Source organism: Podarcis raffonei, chromosome 16 (assembly GCF_027172205.1).
Source record: "Podarcis raffonei isolate rPodRaf1 chromosome 16, rPodRaf1.pri, whole genome shotgun sequence".
NCBI classification, from domain to species: Eukaryota; Metazoa; Chordata; class Lepidosauria; order Squamata; family Lacertidae; genus Podarcis; species Podarcis raffonei.
Genome location: NC_070617.1, coordinates 11,353,678 through 11,368,712, shown reverse-complemented (window position 1 = coordinate 11,368,712; position 15,035 = coordinate 11,353,678). Strand labels below are relative to the sequence as shown.

General features: G+C 48.4%; 1 protein-coding gene across 2 annotated transcripts; it reads right to left on the bottom strand.

Annotated features, from left to right (window-relative positions):
• Window positions 1-353: 353 nt before the first annotated feature.
• On the bottom strand, window positions 354-13,709 carry UBXN1 (UBX domain protein 1). 2 transcript variants are annotated; one of them, XM_053369948.1, is made up of 11 exons: window positions 13,587-13,709; window positions 13,072-13,175; window positions 11,242-11,336; window positions 10,067-10,120; window positions 9,852-9,973; window positions 8,640-8,718; window positions 8,100-8,291; window positions 7,028-7,079; window positions 3,922-4,050; window positions 2,295-2,478; window positions 354-729 (listed from the first exon to the last, which is right to left on the bottom strand). In XM_053369948.1, exons 3-11 carry the CDS (start codon window positions 11,295-11,297, stop codon window positions 680-682), a joined length of 918 nt encoding a protein of 305 aa, XP_053225923.1. In that variant the 5' UTR covers window positions 11,298-11,336; window positions 13,072-13,175; window positions 13,587-13,709; the 3' UTR covers window positions 354-679. The 2 variants fall into 2 exon arrangements, with proteins under 2 accessions (XP_053225923.1, XP_053225921.1); XM_053369946.1 differs by lacking the exon at window positions 13,072-13,175.
• Between the last annotated feature and the right edge of the window lie 1,326 nt (window positions 13,710-15,035).

The window sequence follows — 15,035 nt, the reverse complement described above, 5'->3', positions numbered from 1 at the left end:
GAAGGTGACCAGGAAATTCTCTGATACCCGGACTCTTTGTACAGATCTATTCTGAGCGCTGGGTTGGTCTGGACCACCAGCTTTCCTTCCTCTGCTTGTACCCACAGAACATGTCGTCTTTGTTATGATTTGGTTTGCAGTGTCTGCATTTTTCTTTCTTTTTAGAAAGTTCAGTTTTTTAAAAACCCCTATTAAATACATCAAAGTCCCTGGAGTAGAGAGACAAGGCAGCAGGATAGCAGCCTTTTCCTGGAAGAGAGCCCCAGGCACTGCCCTCCCAGTGCCAACTAGATGACTCCGAGTGCCCTACCACTTAACAAATGGGATAAAAGAATTCTTGCAAGAAACAAGGAAAGAGAGAATAGGTTTTATTCATGGTGTGTGTGTGGCATGAAGAGAGGAAGTCAAGTTGCAACCTTGCCCCTCCCTCCCCGACAGGAGGGGAAGCCCAACACTTTTCTCCATCGCATCCAACCCCACCCCGATCATCGCCATTGATTCGGAATCCCAGCCCCAAGACATGGTGGCGCTTTGGAGTCTCTGTGGGCAGAGTTGGTTAGGAAAACCAGGAGGGGCTGGGATGTGCGCTCCCCCCAGAGACAGAGCACATGGGTCAGGTGAGAGTCACCTCCGGCAGCAAGGGAAGGAGGGGGCTGAGAGAGCGAGGAGCAGAGCCACTTCAGCTGTTGCCTTTCTTTGCTACGATCAACACAGCAGAAGGCACCAAACCTACAGAGGAGACAGAGAGAGAGGCAGAGAGAGGGAGGTAATGGGGAAAACTTGCATCCAGTAGTTAGCCGGGCAAACGTGGTGTTAGAACTTTGGGTCAAAGCAAAACAGTCAATATTTATGTACAGTGGTACCTCAGGTTAAGTACTTAATTCGTTCTGGAGGTCCGTTCTTAACCTGAAACTGTTCTTAACCTGAAGCACCACTTTAGCTAATGGGGCCTCCTGCTGTCACTGCGCCGCTGGAGCACAATTTCTGTTCTCATCCTGAAGCAAAGTTCTTAACCCGAGGTACTATTTCTGGGTTAGTGGAGTCTGTAACCTGAAGCGTCTGTAACCCGAGGTACCACTGTACTGTTCTGATGAAGTTTGGAACTGGCTCCCTAGAACTGGGCCAGGCAACAGTCGGGGATGATGAAATGTGTGTGTTCCAATTGCGTCTGGGGGAAAACTGGCCCTCCAGATATTGGTGGACTGCAACTCCCATCCTGAGCATTGGGCCATGCCGGCAGAGGCTGTGGGAGCTGGAGTGGAGCAGCTTCTGGGTTGATTTGATGTATTTCTAGGCTGCTTTTCATTCAAATGGATCTCAAAACGGCTTACCGACAACACGTAATAATGTAATGCAGCGTGAATCGTATGAAATAATTAACAAATCCTCAATAAAACAATTGCAATCAATAAAATTCTATTAGCAAAACGAACTAAAAAAAAAGCTAACCATCACATTTACAGCAAAAGTCGTATCATATGATCAACAAATCAATATGGCACTTAGAATCTATAAAACAATATTAATAAAACAGCAACTAAAAAAATTAGGTCACCAGTTCCTCTGGTGCAGGCTCTCTGTGTTCTTAGATGTAGCATAAAATGGCTCAGCTTCCAACAGACTGTGCTTTGGCCTAGGATGGGTCGGGAACCTGGTGTTGCCGGGGGGCGAGTCCTCATCTTCCCTGCTCACCTGTCGCTCACCTGACTTCGGGTGATGTTTGTCAGGGGTTTGCCAAGCGCTTTACACAGCGCACAACTAATCCACAAGCTTGAAGTCAAAATGTGTGAGCTGATAGGCAGTGATTTCAAGCCTGCTTTCTGCAGGGACTAGCTGCGCAACTGAGCTCCCCACGCACAGCCAGAATGGCTGCATCTCTACCTGACGTCACATAAGGTACAGTGGTACCTCGGGTTACATACGCTTCAGGCCACAGACTCCACCAACCCAGAAATAGTACCTCGGGTTAAGAACTTTGCTTCAGGATGAGAACAGAAATCGTGCTCCGGCGGCAGCGGGAGGCCCCATTAGCTGAAGTGGTGCTTCAGGTTATGAACAGTCCTCCGGAATGAATTAAGTACTTAACCCGAGGTACCACTGTATTAGGAGTGGGACGTAGCTTGGTGGGTATTGTAGGCCAAACTGGGAGCTATGCTGGGACAAACTGGGCTTGTGACCCAGAGGTTCCCAGCCCCTGCCTGAGAATTCCTCCGTCCTCCACGGAGTAGCAGGAGGGAAACACTCCAAGCAACCCTCACCCCCTTCCCTCTCCCTACCCCAGCAATCTCACTCACCCAGCTCCTGCAGGGGCTTCTCCATGTCCTCCTCAGTGAAGACACGCCGCGGGAAGCTGGTGAGGAGGTGGAAAGGCTCGTCACCATTGTCCTTGCGGTTCAGCTCCACGTAGAGCCGGACGGCGGCCAGCTGCTCTTTGGCTCGAAATGTCTGGGTGAGCGACGTGCCGTCCAGCAGTCTCACCTGAGGAAAACACAGGAGGAGAGGATCTGAAATGGTGCATGATTGTCGCATCCATGAACATGAATAAGCCTTGGGGGTTCTGGGCTGTCCTCTCTCTCCACAGGGAGATGATGGGGAAATGTACGTTTTTAGCCAGCTGCAGTTTAGTGTTATATCTGAACCCTAAACTGTGGCTAATCTTAACTGCAGTCATTGGGATGATAATGCACATGTAAACTTTTTTTTACTAAAGACCTTCATTCAGAACTCGGAGATTTCTTTTCTGCCAAAGGTTTTAACCATGCAATGGTAATTGCTCATTTCATTAATAATTAAGAATGCTAAGGTTTAAGGATTGTAGTGCTTTATGTGGTTCATATGCTTTCTGCACACTCTCTCGATAATCCTTAACCACAGGGGAGATGATGATGATGATCATCACCACCCCTTTTTTGTTGCAAATGTGGGGATAGAGATCAGAAGTGGGGGCCTGCCTAAAGCTATCTCAAGTGACACCACCACAAAGTCCAGAAAATCATCAGGGAGCCACCGAAGCTGCCTTTCCTAAGTCAGACTCTTGGTCCATCTAGCTCAGTACTGTCTACACTGACCGGCAGCAGCTTTGCAGGGTTTCAGAAGGGAGTGGCTCCCCCAGCCCTACCAGGAGATGCCAGGAATTGAACCTGGTGCCTTCTGCATGCGAAGTATACTGAGCTGCAGTCAGGAAGTCAACATCTGGAGCCTTGCCTCTGCCATGAAAATACTAGGTGGCCTTACTAGGCGAGCCCTCAATCTCAGCCCCCCCCCCACAGCCCATCTGCAATGTGGTGAATAATACCTTGCAGGGTTGTTGTGTAAGGATTACAGCTAGATAATGCACTGAAGCACCTGAAAGCACTACAGAAACACTAAGAAATATTACCATTATTTTGGAAAAAGTAGGTTCATATTTCCATTATCCATTGTGTGGAGCCAGAGAATATCCCTTCTTTACTCTCTGACAGGTTTTGTGAGATGTGCCAATAAGGATCAAGGAACGGGGTGTATAGATTTAGTATTATCTAACTAGGCTGTCCCTTTTTGGTTGTGCATCCTGGGCAAATAGCTTGAACTGCTGTTTGCATTTTCTGCTAATTGCATTTCGACATGGTTCTGTATTTATTTTAAGATCAATAAAATTAAAGGGGGATGGGTGAAAGGAGGCTCACAGCAGGGACCAGTTTGGAACTGCAGTCTCCTCCAGTTTGCATGGCTGGACTGCTGATAACCTGTCCTGGTCTACTCCTGCTTGCATTAGGCAGGGAAGATTTCAAGGAGTCTTTTACGGCAGGAATGCAAAAGGTTAAGGCCGGCCACGACATGGCTATATATCGCAAGCAGAGTGGCTTATGGTATGTGCAAGAAACAGATGAGAATAAGCAGCATTCTACACACAAACACACAGCCTGCCCCGCAGTCAGTTACCTGTATCCTGCATTGATCATACTCTCGCTTGACAGGGGGTTCCTGGCTGGGTGACGAGGGAACCGGTGTGGGTGCCGATTGCTCAGGCAGGGTGGAGCCTTGGGAAGAGCTGCTGCAGCCGCCGCCAAACTGAATTGAAAAGGAGAGGTGGGTCAGTGGACAAAAGACAGCTGCCCAGCATCATCCTGATGTTTGTTCTCAGGGCAAGCTTGCACCCTAGGGGCAGAAAGCCCTGTTCACAAATTATTATTATTATTATTATTATTATTATTATTATTATTAATAATAATTTATTTATATCCCACCCTCCCCAGCCAAAGCCGGGCTCAGAGCGGCTAACAACAATAAAAGCAACACAATTTACATAAAATCAATCAATTGATTGAAATGCATTCTAAAACCAATTCATTCTAAAATTAATTCAAAATCAAATTCATGGCAACCATTGGGCTAGAGTTCTGTGAAGATTGCCAAAGGAGGGGGTCAGACTGTGACCTGGCCAAAGGCCTGGTGGAACAGCTCTGTCTTGCAGGCCCTGTGGAAAGATGTCAAGTCCCGCAGGGCCCTGGTCTCTTGTGATAGAGCGTTCCACCAGATTGGAGCCACAGCTGAAAAAACCCTGGCTCTGGTCGAGGCCAGCCTAACCTCCCTGTGGTCCGGGACCTCCAAGATGTTTTTATTTGAAGACCGTAAGGTCCTCCGTGGGACATACTATGAGAGGTGGTCCCGTAGGTACGAGGGTCCCTAAGGCGTATAGGGCTTTAAAGGTTAAAACCAGCACCTTGAACCTGATCCTGTACTCCACCGGGAGCCAGTGCAGCTGGTATAGCGCCAGGTGAATGTGCTCCCGCGGCGAAGACCCCGTAAGGATATTGACAAGCTGAAAAGTGTGCAGAGCTGGGTGAACAAGACGATCAAGGGTCTGGAAACCAAGCCTTATGAGGAACGGTTGAGGGAGGTGGGCATTGTTTAGCCCGGAGAAGAGGAGCTCCGAGAGCCATCTTTAGCTATTTAAAAGGCTGTCACATAGAAGATGGTGCTCTGGGGGGATTTGAAATCAATAGATTCAAATGACAAGAAAGGAGATTCCGACTAAACATCTGGAAGAACTTTCTGGTGGCAAGAGCTGTTCGAAAGGGGAACAGATTCCCATGGGAGGCGGTGGTCTTCATTTTAAGCAGAGGGATGGCCATCTGTCAAGGAGTCTGTAGTGGTGATTCCTTCATTGCAAGAGGTTGGACTAGGTTGTTATTACTATTAAAGGTAAAGGTAAAGGTACCCCTGCCCGTACGGGCCAGTCTTGACAGACTCTGGGGTTGTGCGCCCATCTCACTCAAGAGGCCGGGGGCCAGCGCTGTCCGGAGACACTTCCGGGTCACGTGGCCAGCGTGACAAAGCTGCATCTGGCGAGCCAGCGCAGCACACGGAAACGCCGTTTACCTTCCCGCTAGTAAGCGGTCCCTATTTATCTACTTGCACCCGGGAGTGCTTTCGAACTGCTAGGTTGGCAGGCGCTGGGACCGAACAACGGGAGCGCACCCCGCCGCAGGGATTCGAACCGCCGACCTTTCGATCGGCAAGCCCTAGGCGTTGAGGCTTTTACCCACAGCGCCACCCGCGTCCCATATTATTACTATTACCATTTATTAAATTTGACATCACCCTTCATCCGAGGGTCACAGAGTGGTTTACAATAGAAAAACACTAAAGTACATACCATAAAGGTAAAGGGACCCCTGACCATTAGATCCAGTCGTGACCGACTCTGGGGTTGCGGTGCTCATCTCGCTCTATAGGCTGAGGGAGCCGGCGTACAGCTTCTGGGTCATGTGGCCAGCATGACTAAGCCACTTCTGGCAAACCAGAGCAGCGCACGGAAAGGCCGTTTACCCTCCCGTCTGAGTGGTACCTGTTTATCTACTTGCACTTTTTAGTGTGCTTTCGAACTGCTAGGTTGGCAGGAGCAGGGAGAGAGCAATGGGAGCTCACCCCGTCACGGGGATCCGAACCGCCGACCTTCTGATCAGCAAGTCCTAGGCTCTGTGGTTTAACCCACCATAGTAACGAACAAAAAGAATTCCCACCCCCACAGTTTAAAAGGCCATAGATTGTTTAATTAGTCAAAACCCTGGGAGAAGAGGAATGTTTTTGCCTGATGCTTAGAGATATGTAACAAAGGCACCCAGGAAGCCTCCCCAGGGAGGGCGTTCCACAAGCGGGGAGCCACCACAGAAAAGGCCCGTTCTCGTATTGCCGCCCTTCAGACCGTTTGTGGAGGAGGCATATGAAAAAGGCCTCGGGTGATAAACGCAGGGTCTGTTATATGACTCTTGGAGTCCCTTCCAACTCTACGATTTAAGTTTAACAACACTGGAGGGTTTACCCAGCAGGCAGGGCCTTGGCCTAAGAGCTTTGGCAAACAAGCAGGAGCAGCTTGCAATGCATTTGTTGCTGGCTTCCACCGTTTTGCACAGAAGGTGGGAGTTGGCCTTTCTGAAAGTTCTCTCCCGCAACATCCCTCCTACATATACTCCATTAAAATGGATGCAGTGCTGAAATACGGATAGCCAGGTGCTGTTTATAGACTCCCAGCTCCCATGAGCCCCAGGCCACATGGTCAACGGTCAGCGCTGATAGCAAATGGGAGCCCAATAATGTTTGGAGGGCTGTTTCCCCAAGTCTTGAATTCATGCTCTGTGAATCAGCCTCAGCTTATTTGCTCCCCTGTCCTTTCTCTCCCTCTGGGTCAGCCTTGAGGAGACTGGAATTATTGTATTTTAATATTTTGTTGGAAACTGCCCAGAGTGGCTGGGAAAACCCAGCCAGATGAGTGGGGTATTTTTAAAATAATAATAATAATAATAATAATAATAATAATAATAATAATAATAATAATTATTATTATTATTATTATTATTATTATTATTATTATTATTAGGAAACAGAACAGACTGGAGACAGCGCATCCGTTACCTTGATTATCCCTTTTGATTTTTAATTCTTTTTATTTCCACCTGTGGGTCCCACATCTCTCGTGGAAGGAAGCCACGAGCAAAAACACGACTCTCAGAGCACACCCCTTTCCCAGTCTCTGCTGCTTGCTTACCTTCTTGGCTCTCTCGGCCTTGTCGCGCTCTATCTTCTCTCGCACCCGCTGCCTGGAAAGGAGAAGAGTTTTCATGTGGGGGGGTAGGAGAGCAAGGGAGGCTGCAACTCAATCACAAGAGAGTGCCATTTGAGAGCAGTCTTGGTGTCAAGAATGGGGTTATCCCAGCGGCAAAAAGGAAACTGCTTTGTACAGAGTCAAGACCTAGCTCAGTATTCATCTGCAGTAACACTCCAGGGGTTCGGGGAGTGGTCTTGGGCCTCCAGCTGTTTTTGGACTGCAGCTCCCATCATCCCTGACCACTGGCCCTGCTAGCTAAGGATGATGGGAACTGTAGTCCAAAATCAGCCAGAGGTCAAAGTTTGGGAAGCACTGAGCTAGATGGACCAATGGCCTGACTCGACAGAGAAGCAACTTCCTATATTTGCAGCTCTTTTGCTTTGATTCGGGAAGGCGTTAAAAGCACCCACAGACCATGAGAGGTCTGCTGCTGTTCCTGGCAGAAATGACTGGCAGAATCCGCGACCAGGGAGAAGAGTTGGCAGAAGAAGATTGGAAGAAATTTAAGGACTATTTAAAGAAATATTGTAATATTACTGAATTTTGAAGGGAGTTGGATTGAAACCAATGGTTTTTAGCTGTTATGGTAAAAGAATATGGAAGAAATATGTTTTCTTTTTCTTTTGTTTTAATAAGGGTTTAAGTTACAATAATTTAAGAAGCTGAATAGAAAATAAAGGGTTAATTAATTGTGAAGTTAGGAGATTAGGATTTGCTGGATAAATAATTTGATCTAGAAAACAAGAAGGGGAGGTTCGAGGAAGTCAAAGGACGATGGTTTGGAAACTAGGTTTTGGAAACTATGTGTTTTTAATATTGTCTTTTTTTGTGTGTGTGTGTTTTATCTCTTTTTTTTCTTTGTTGTTTGTATAAAATGGAAAACCTTAATAAATATTTATTAAAAAAAAAGAGAGAGAGAGGTCTACTGCTGTTCTCCACTCTATAGGAGCAGCCCCCTCCCCACTTCCAGCCCCCCTCCGGGTCCCCACTGCCACCCCCCACAGGCTCTCACTTGGCCAACTTCTCCTCCAGCTTCTCCTTGCGCCTCTCCTCGGCCAGCTTCTTCATCTCGTCTTCCTGCAGCTTCTGGCGGATGAGGGAGAGTTCCTGGCCTTGCTTCCGGCGCTGCTTCTCCCGCTCAATGCTCTCCCGCTTCTCTCGCTCCTCCCGCTCTCGCTGCTTCTGAGTGATCAGCTCCATCATCCTGAAAGCACATGGGGAAAATCCCCGGGAGATCTCGTAAGCCACACAGGGGCATCGCCGTAAACAAGAGAGGGTGGAGTTGGAAGGTGCAGCTCTGTGCCTTGCTCACTTCGCAGCACAATTATGCAAAGATGCCTTACCTAACCATCAAGATTTCGTTAGTCCCATCATCCCTGACACCCAGTGATTCTGGCTGGGGATGCTGGAAGTCCAATACCACATAGGGACCCAAGTTCCACATAAAGTGCGGGGGGGACATGCAGGCTTGCATGATTAGCCTAATCATATTCTAGTCGCAGAATCCAGGTTTTCAGGTCGCAGAATTTAAAGGCGCCAGAATTACGATTACCTCTTTGTCTGCTCCCGCTTCTCTTCTTCGCTCAGGGGGCGTCGGTTATCTTCCTCCGTCAGCTCCTCTAACGTGGGATCTATGGGGAGATAAACCTGTTATGTTGCTACCCTCTGGGCTTGGAAGAACCCAAGGAGACAAGCAAGGAAATTCCTATATTTGAGGACGAGCAGAAAAAGAAAAAAGGAAAAGGAAAATTAACATATGAACATAACCAGAGCCTGTTCACTGGATTATTATTATTATTATTAGTAGTAGTAGTAGTAGTAGTAGTATACCACCCTATACCCATAGATCTCAGAGCGGTTCACAACATAAAGGTCAAAGAATCTGAGTGCAACAGTAATTTCCTCCAGCTGTGATTCCCTGCAGCTGTTGCTTCTGGCATTGGAGAATGAAGCACTGGGATCCTTATCCTGCATAAATCTGTTTAACCCCCTTTTAAAGCCATCTGAGTGGCTGACCCTGAAGAAGGGATCCTCAGGGTCCCCTCCAACTCTATGATTCTACTGTGAGTGGACTCCACAGATTTAACCATACGCTGTTTGGGAAGAAGGACTTTATTTTGTCCGTTCCCACACTGTACTTCCAGAGTTCAAGAACAGGCACCCCCCAAACTTGGCCCTCCAGATGTTTTGGGACTACAGCTCCCATGATCCCTAGCTAACAGGACCAGTGGTCAGGGATGATGGGAATTGCAGTCCCAAAACATCTGGAGGGCCGAGTTTGGGGATGCCTGTTCTAGAATGATGAGAGAGGGAGAAAAACCAGAGCCAAGAATGTTAAGGAAGAAGGCTGACAAAGAAGCAGCAACGGAAACATTCAGATTTTGGTTTGCGGCTTTTAGCATAGATCTTTCTTGGAGAAATCTAACTGACCAAGCAAGGCTCTCTGGAGGCAGGATTCCAGAACAGGGGTGGGCCAGCATGCTGTTACTGAACTATTAAGTCCCATCAGCCCCAGCCTGGGATGGGATGATGTGAGTTGCTGTCCAACATCTGGAGGGTGAGATGTCGGCTATTCCTGTTCTAGAACCTCTGGAAAAGTTGCCCTCAATGGAAAGAGATGGAGGTTCGAAGGAGCTCAATTCTGGCTGGATGGAACTATTTCCAATCTCCCCTTCCTCTCCCAGGTGATAGTAAGAACTAGGCCAGGCACAGGACCCCCTGATGAGGTTCCCTCCCACCTCAAGTTCTCCAGATTTGCTCTGACCTGATCCACTTTGCACTGACTCCGGCATCCTTCCCTCGGGGGGCTCCTCTGTGCTCAGAACATGGCCTTGGGGGGGCACGTATGGCTCATCCAGGTCGGGATCATTTTCGTGCTCCATGAGCCTGGGAGTTAAGAGAGAGGCACCATTCAGGCGAAGACTAGTAAAAAGAGGGCTGCAAGGGTCCGTAGCAGGGAAGAAGGGAGCCAATACTCACCAATCCATCGCTGATTCAATGCCCTGGTTCCCTGTTAGCGCTAGGGCCTTCTCTCTGGGGAAAAAGGAGAGGGAAGAGGTAGTGAACTACATATCAACACAGGGCTATTCTACATTTTTTCTGCCTCTGTGAGAAGTGCTGGAAGCACAGGGCACTCATAACCCCAGCCTAACTTCCCCTTCATCTAGGGTGGGATGGGAGTTGCGGGACGACGACAGGGTTCGCCGCAACAATTAAGTAACGTCCACAAAGGAAGCTGCCATATACCAAGTCAGATCATTGGTCCACCTAGAGCAATGCTGTCTGCACTGACTGGCAGCTGCTCTCTACTATGATTTCAGGCACGGAATGTCCCCCAGCCGAACCTGGAGATGCCGGGGATTGAACCAGGGACCTTCTGCAGGCCAGGTAGATGCTGTAGCCCTTCCCAAATACTAACACAGAAAGCTGTCTTCTACTGAGTCAGACCACTGAGATAATACTGTCCACACTGACTGGCAGCGCCAATGCTCTACCACTGAGCTACAGGTTTTCGTAAAGGCTCTGATTTTCAATTAAGGCCAATGGCCATGGTCTAGTACTGCTTGTCTGAACACACATATACACTGGGAACATATACATATACATATACCCATATATAAAGGTAAAGGGACCAGTGACCAATAGGTCCAGTCGTGACCGACTTTGGGGTTGCGGCGCTCATCTCGCTTTACTGGCCGAGGGAGCCGGTGTACAGCTTCCGGGTCATGTGGCCAGCATGACTAAGCCACTTCTGGCAAACCAGAGCAGCGCACGGAAATGCCGTTTACCTTCCCGCTGGAGCAGTACCTATTTATCTACTTGCACTTTGACGTGCTTTTGAACTGCTAGGTTGGCAGGAGCAGGGACTGAGCAACGGGAGCTCACCCTGTCGCAGGGATTCGAACCGCCAACCTTCTGATCAGCAAGTCCTAGGCTCTGTGGTTTAACCCACAGCGCCACCCGCATCCCATATATATACATATATATACCTGCAAGCTAACACACATATACACTGGGAGCAGAGAAGGGGTCTTGCACAGATCCAGTTTTCTTCTTTCTAGGCCTTCTGGGCAATACATGTGGGACCAGAAGGCCTGGCCTTGCCATTTTAACCCTCACATGCCTACCACCCCTCCCCAGGGACAGACACCTACGCTCTGTTCTGGGGGAAGCCCATCTCAATGAGGCTCTCCAGAGCTGTAGCCTCCATGCTGCTGGGCTGGGCTGCCACCACCACTGCCAGCAAGCTCTGCAAAAGAAACAGGAGGAGTCCAGAAATTTGTGTTAGTTCCTTTAACAGCGACAGTGAAAGGAAGAGGTTAGCAAAAGGAAATAACATTCCGGGAGCCAGAATTTTTAAATATAAGAACGTAAGGAAAGCCTGCTGGATCCGTCCACCCTCCACCGTTCGCGCAGTGGCCAGCCAGATGTCTGTGGGAAACTGGCAAGCAGTTTCTCCTGTGGTTTCTAGCAACAGGTATTCAGAAGCATGCTGCCTGTGACCACGGAGGCAGAGCCCTGAGCAATCTGTACAACAGAACAATCTGTGCCACCCAGCAAACATTTGTCCCAAGATTTCTGGAATAAAGCTACAGTTAAAAGTTATCTTCGAAGTCAAAAGTTATCACGCTGCACTGGCACAGTGATAATACATGGAATCCTCATTTGTTTGTCATACTTTTTGATACTTTATTGTATGCCAGTTTGGGAGGTGTTTTTTGTCTGCTTGCCAAGAATGGCTTAAAAGCCACACACAGAGAGAATTGCTGGTCACGATTTTGTCGTGTTAATACAACTCCGCCACCGTTCTGTTTCCAGAACGTGTCCTGTTTTCTTTTGCACTCTCTGTAGTTAAGAGAGAGCAAACCTCCCAACCTTGGAGAGGACTATCAGATCAGTGTGTGCAGCCAAGGCCTTGAGTGCCTGAACGCCACCCACACTCTTGCCTTAAACAGCTGCCTGTTAAGGTAGAAAAAAACAAGCAAGGAAAAAGTCCGTCTTTCATTGCATTTCCACTCCAGGGAGGTTTTGCTGGTTCATTTCTACACAGTCAAACTTTGGCTCTGTTTTCGAACGTTTCGGCTCCCGAACGCCGAAAACCCGGAAGTAAATGCTCCAGCTTTCGGAACTCGAACGTCCGACGTGGCTTCCGCTTGCATGCAATAAGCTTTTGCAAAGCAATTGGAAGCCGCACCTTGGCTGTCGAAGGTTTCAGAAGTCAAATGGTCTTCCAGAAAGGATTACGTTCGACAACCGAGGTTTGACCGTATCTGAGGACATGATTAGCCAATGCAGTGACCTCCAGATGTTGTTGGACTACAACTCCCATCAACCCCAAACAAAAGGGAGTTGGAGTCGAACAGCATTTGGAGGTCACCACACGGGCCAATCCTGTCTTAAGCTGTTTGTAAAAGCTACAGTAGACTTTCCAGGGGTGGGGGATGAAGGAACTAGCCCCTCCACCCTGTGATGACTCTAACTTTGGAGCCAGTGGGATATAGCAGTTCGACTGAAAGACTAGGGCTGGGAAGACCCAAGTTCGAATTCCTATTCAACCATTAAGTCAACTGCGTAACCCTAGGGTCAGGCATTCTATCCCACAGGCTCAGAGCAGCTTATAGCAGTTTTTCTAAGCATCAATAATTCTAGCAGTTTTTGGACTAGCTGGGCCTTCTTGACCATTAGACCGTCTATTAGTCCACTCAATCCACTGGAGCCTGTCTTCACATGCAGGTGAAGTCCCTAACTCACTGAGGGTTTGAGACCGCTGTCACATGCTGAGAGCTTCTGGGAGCCACAGGTCAGAGCTGAGTCGGGGAAGGAAGGTGGAAAATTACCTCAGAAGGAGCATGATGTGTCCACCCTCACAATATTGTTTAAGAAGCCTGCTGAATACATTTGAAATTATTATGATCATTATTATAGCAAACCTACCCAAAGACACAAATTTAGTTACCTAGATTCGCTTTCAAAATTTTATTGACCTCATCAGTGTTTCAGTTTTTTCTAATTATTGGTGGTGACTGTTTCTGTTTCAAGATAGTTCTGTGGATTTTATCTGCGGTTTCAATTTACGCCTCTTATAAATCTTTGCAAATAAATAAAATGCACATATTATTTACTTACCCCCAGGGGAAGGACCTATGGGGTTTAAATTCGTCCCATAAACACCCACCCACCCATTTCTTACGCTTAACGGCCCCAGCTTTCTTCCCCTCCATAGATCTTAAAGGGTTAAATGTAAGCCCCCCCCAAAGGTCTTTAGAGCAAATGACCTGGAAAGGGGGAGGAGCCAAAAGCGAGGTTGGAAAAGGGGGGGGGGTGTCAGGGCGGGGCCCTTCCCTGTTTCTTAAAGGGACCGCATATTTGGGGAATGGGGGGAGAACCCCGCAGGGCAGGCTGCGCCAGGTGGGGAGGGGGCCTGTACGAGCGAGCCCCCTTCCCCCTACTGCCGTTTCCCAGGGGGCGGAAGAAGGAGCGCCCCCCCCCCGCCTTTCACCTGCGCTCCGAGGGACCGGCGCTCTCGCTCTCTCTTCCCAGGCGGCAGCGGCGGCGGCAGCAGCAGCAGCAAAAGCGCACCGGAAGCGGCGGGTCTGTCGCGCGGCCGCTGTTTGGCTCACGTGGGCAGGTTGCCGGAATGCGCGAAGGCGGCCGCCGAGGGACAGAAAGGGTGCGCGATCGGTAGGGTCGGCTGAGAGCTTCGCCTTAAAGGGGCAGGAAACGGTTCGAGGTGGTCAAATCTGTGCCGAAGCGATTTTATCTCCTATTGCACACACACACACACATATATACACACATGTACGTATGTATCCCTCCCCAAGGCCACCACACACCTGTGTTCTCTTTCAATTCATTTAATTACTTTATTTATTACTGCATTTATTGATTTATTCTTTTTTACACTTTCATTATGTTATCATACCTTTCCCCTCATTTATTCTTCCCCTCGTTCTTTCTACCTTTTATTTATTTTCCATTCCTTCTGCCTGCCCTTTTTTGAATTCTGGCTCTTGTAGTCTTCTTTTTTCTTTCACTTCTTTCTCTTATTATTCTTTCTCTCTTCTCTTACGTTTATTTAGTTCAGTTTTCCTGTCTTTTGTTTCTTTTTTATTTTCATTCTTTTATTTTTCATTCATTATTATTTCTTCTTTCACGCTTTCACTCTTTTAGTCTTCCATTTTTCTCTTTCTCTTTTTCATTCGCTCTCTTTTCCTTTTCCTCCCATTCTTTCTCTTCTGTTTTCTTTCTATCATATCCCTTTCATTCACATTTTCTCTTTCACTTGCTCATTCATTCATTCACTGGCTGCAGGGGTTATAGCAAGGGTTGGGAACCTCTGGCCAGCAGGCCAGATTTGACCCTGCACAGATCCCAATTTGGCACAGGGGGGTCCATTTCCCCCAACCTACACCCACTTGCCCCATACCTGACACCGCATGAGACATCAGGTGTGTGGCAGGACCAGTTGTGCAGCTGGGTTTCATGTGGGGAGCTCCATCATGTAGCTGATCCCAGAAGAAAGCAGCTTTGCCAGCCCTATGCTGGGAGCTTTACTGAGCATAGGGTTGGCAAAGCCTCTTCTGCGGTTCCCAAGAGCTGCATAAGGGACTTTTGACAGGTGAGCAGGACAACATGCCCATCAGTCACCTGACATAATGTTGCCAGGTGATGGGCAGGTTGGTCAGAGTCCTGCCAGGTAAAAACACACAAGGAGGGTTTGATGCAGGGACGGTGAGGGTTGCAGCCAGACCCAAGGTCCCCTAAGACCATCAGAAAAGCTCTGCTGGGTCCAGGCCCAGACAGAGGGGGGGGGGTCATATGGGCCACTTGGCCCAGGCCTCCGATTCCAAAGGGGGCCTCGGTCAGGATATTCACAACCGCAGGGGATGCACTGGGGTGAATGCACTATTGTATACAGTGGTACCTCAGGTTAAGTACTTAATTCGTT

Bases quoted from the DNA above. Each gene is read 5' to 3' on its own strand.
- UBXN1 (XM_053369948.1), bottom strand. From the start codon at position 11,297: ATGGAGGCTACAGCTCTGGAGAGCCTCATTGAGATGGGCTTCCCCCAG. The intron at 10,121-11,241 runs GTAGGTGTCTGT...CTTTTTCCCCAG, and splicing joins GGCTTCCCCCAGAACAGAGC to AGAGAAGGCCCTAGCGCTAA. The intron at 4,051-7,027 runs GTAAGCAAGCAG...TTTTCAATTCAG, and splicing joins AGGCCGAGAGAGCCAAGAAG to TTTGGCGGCGGCTGCAGCAG.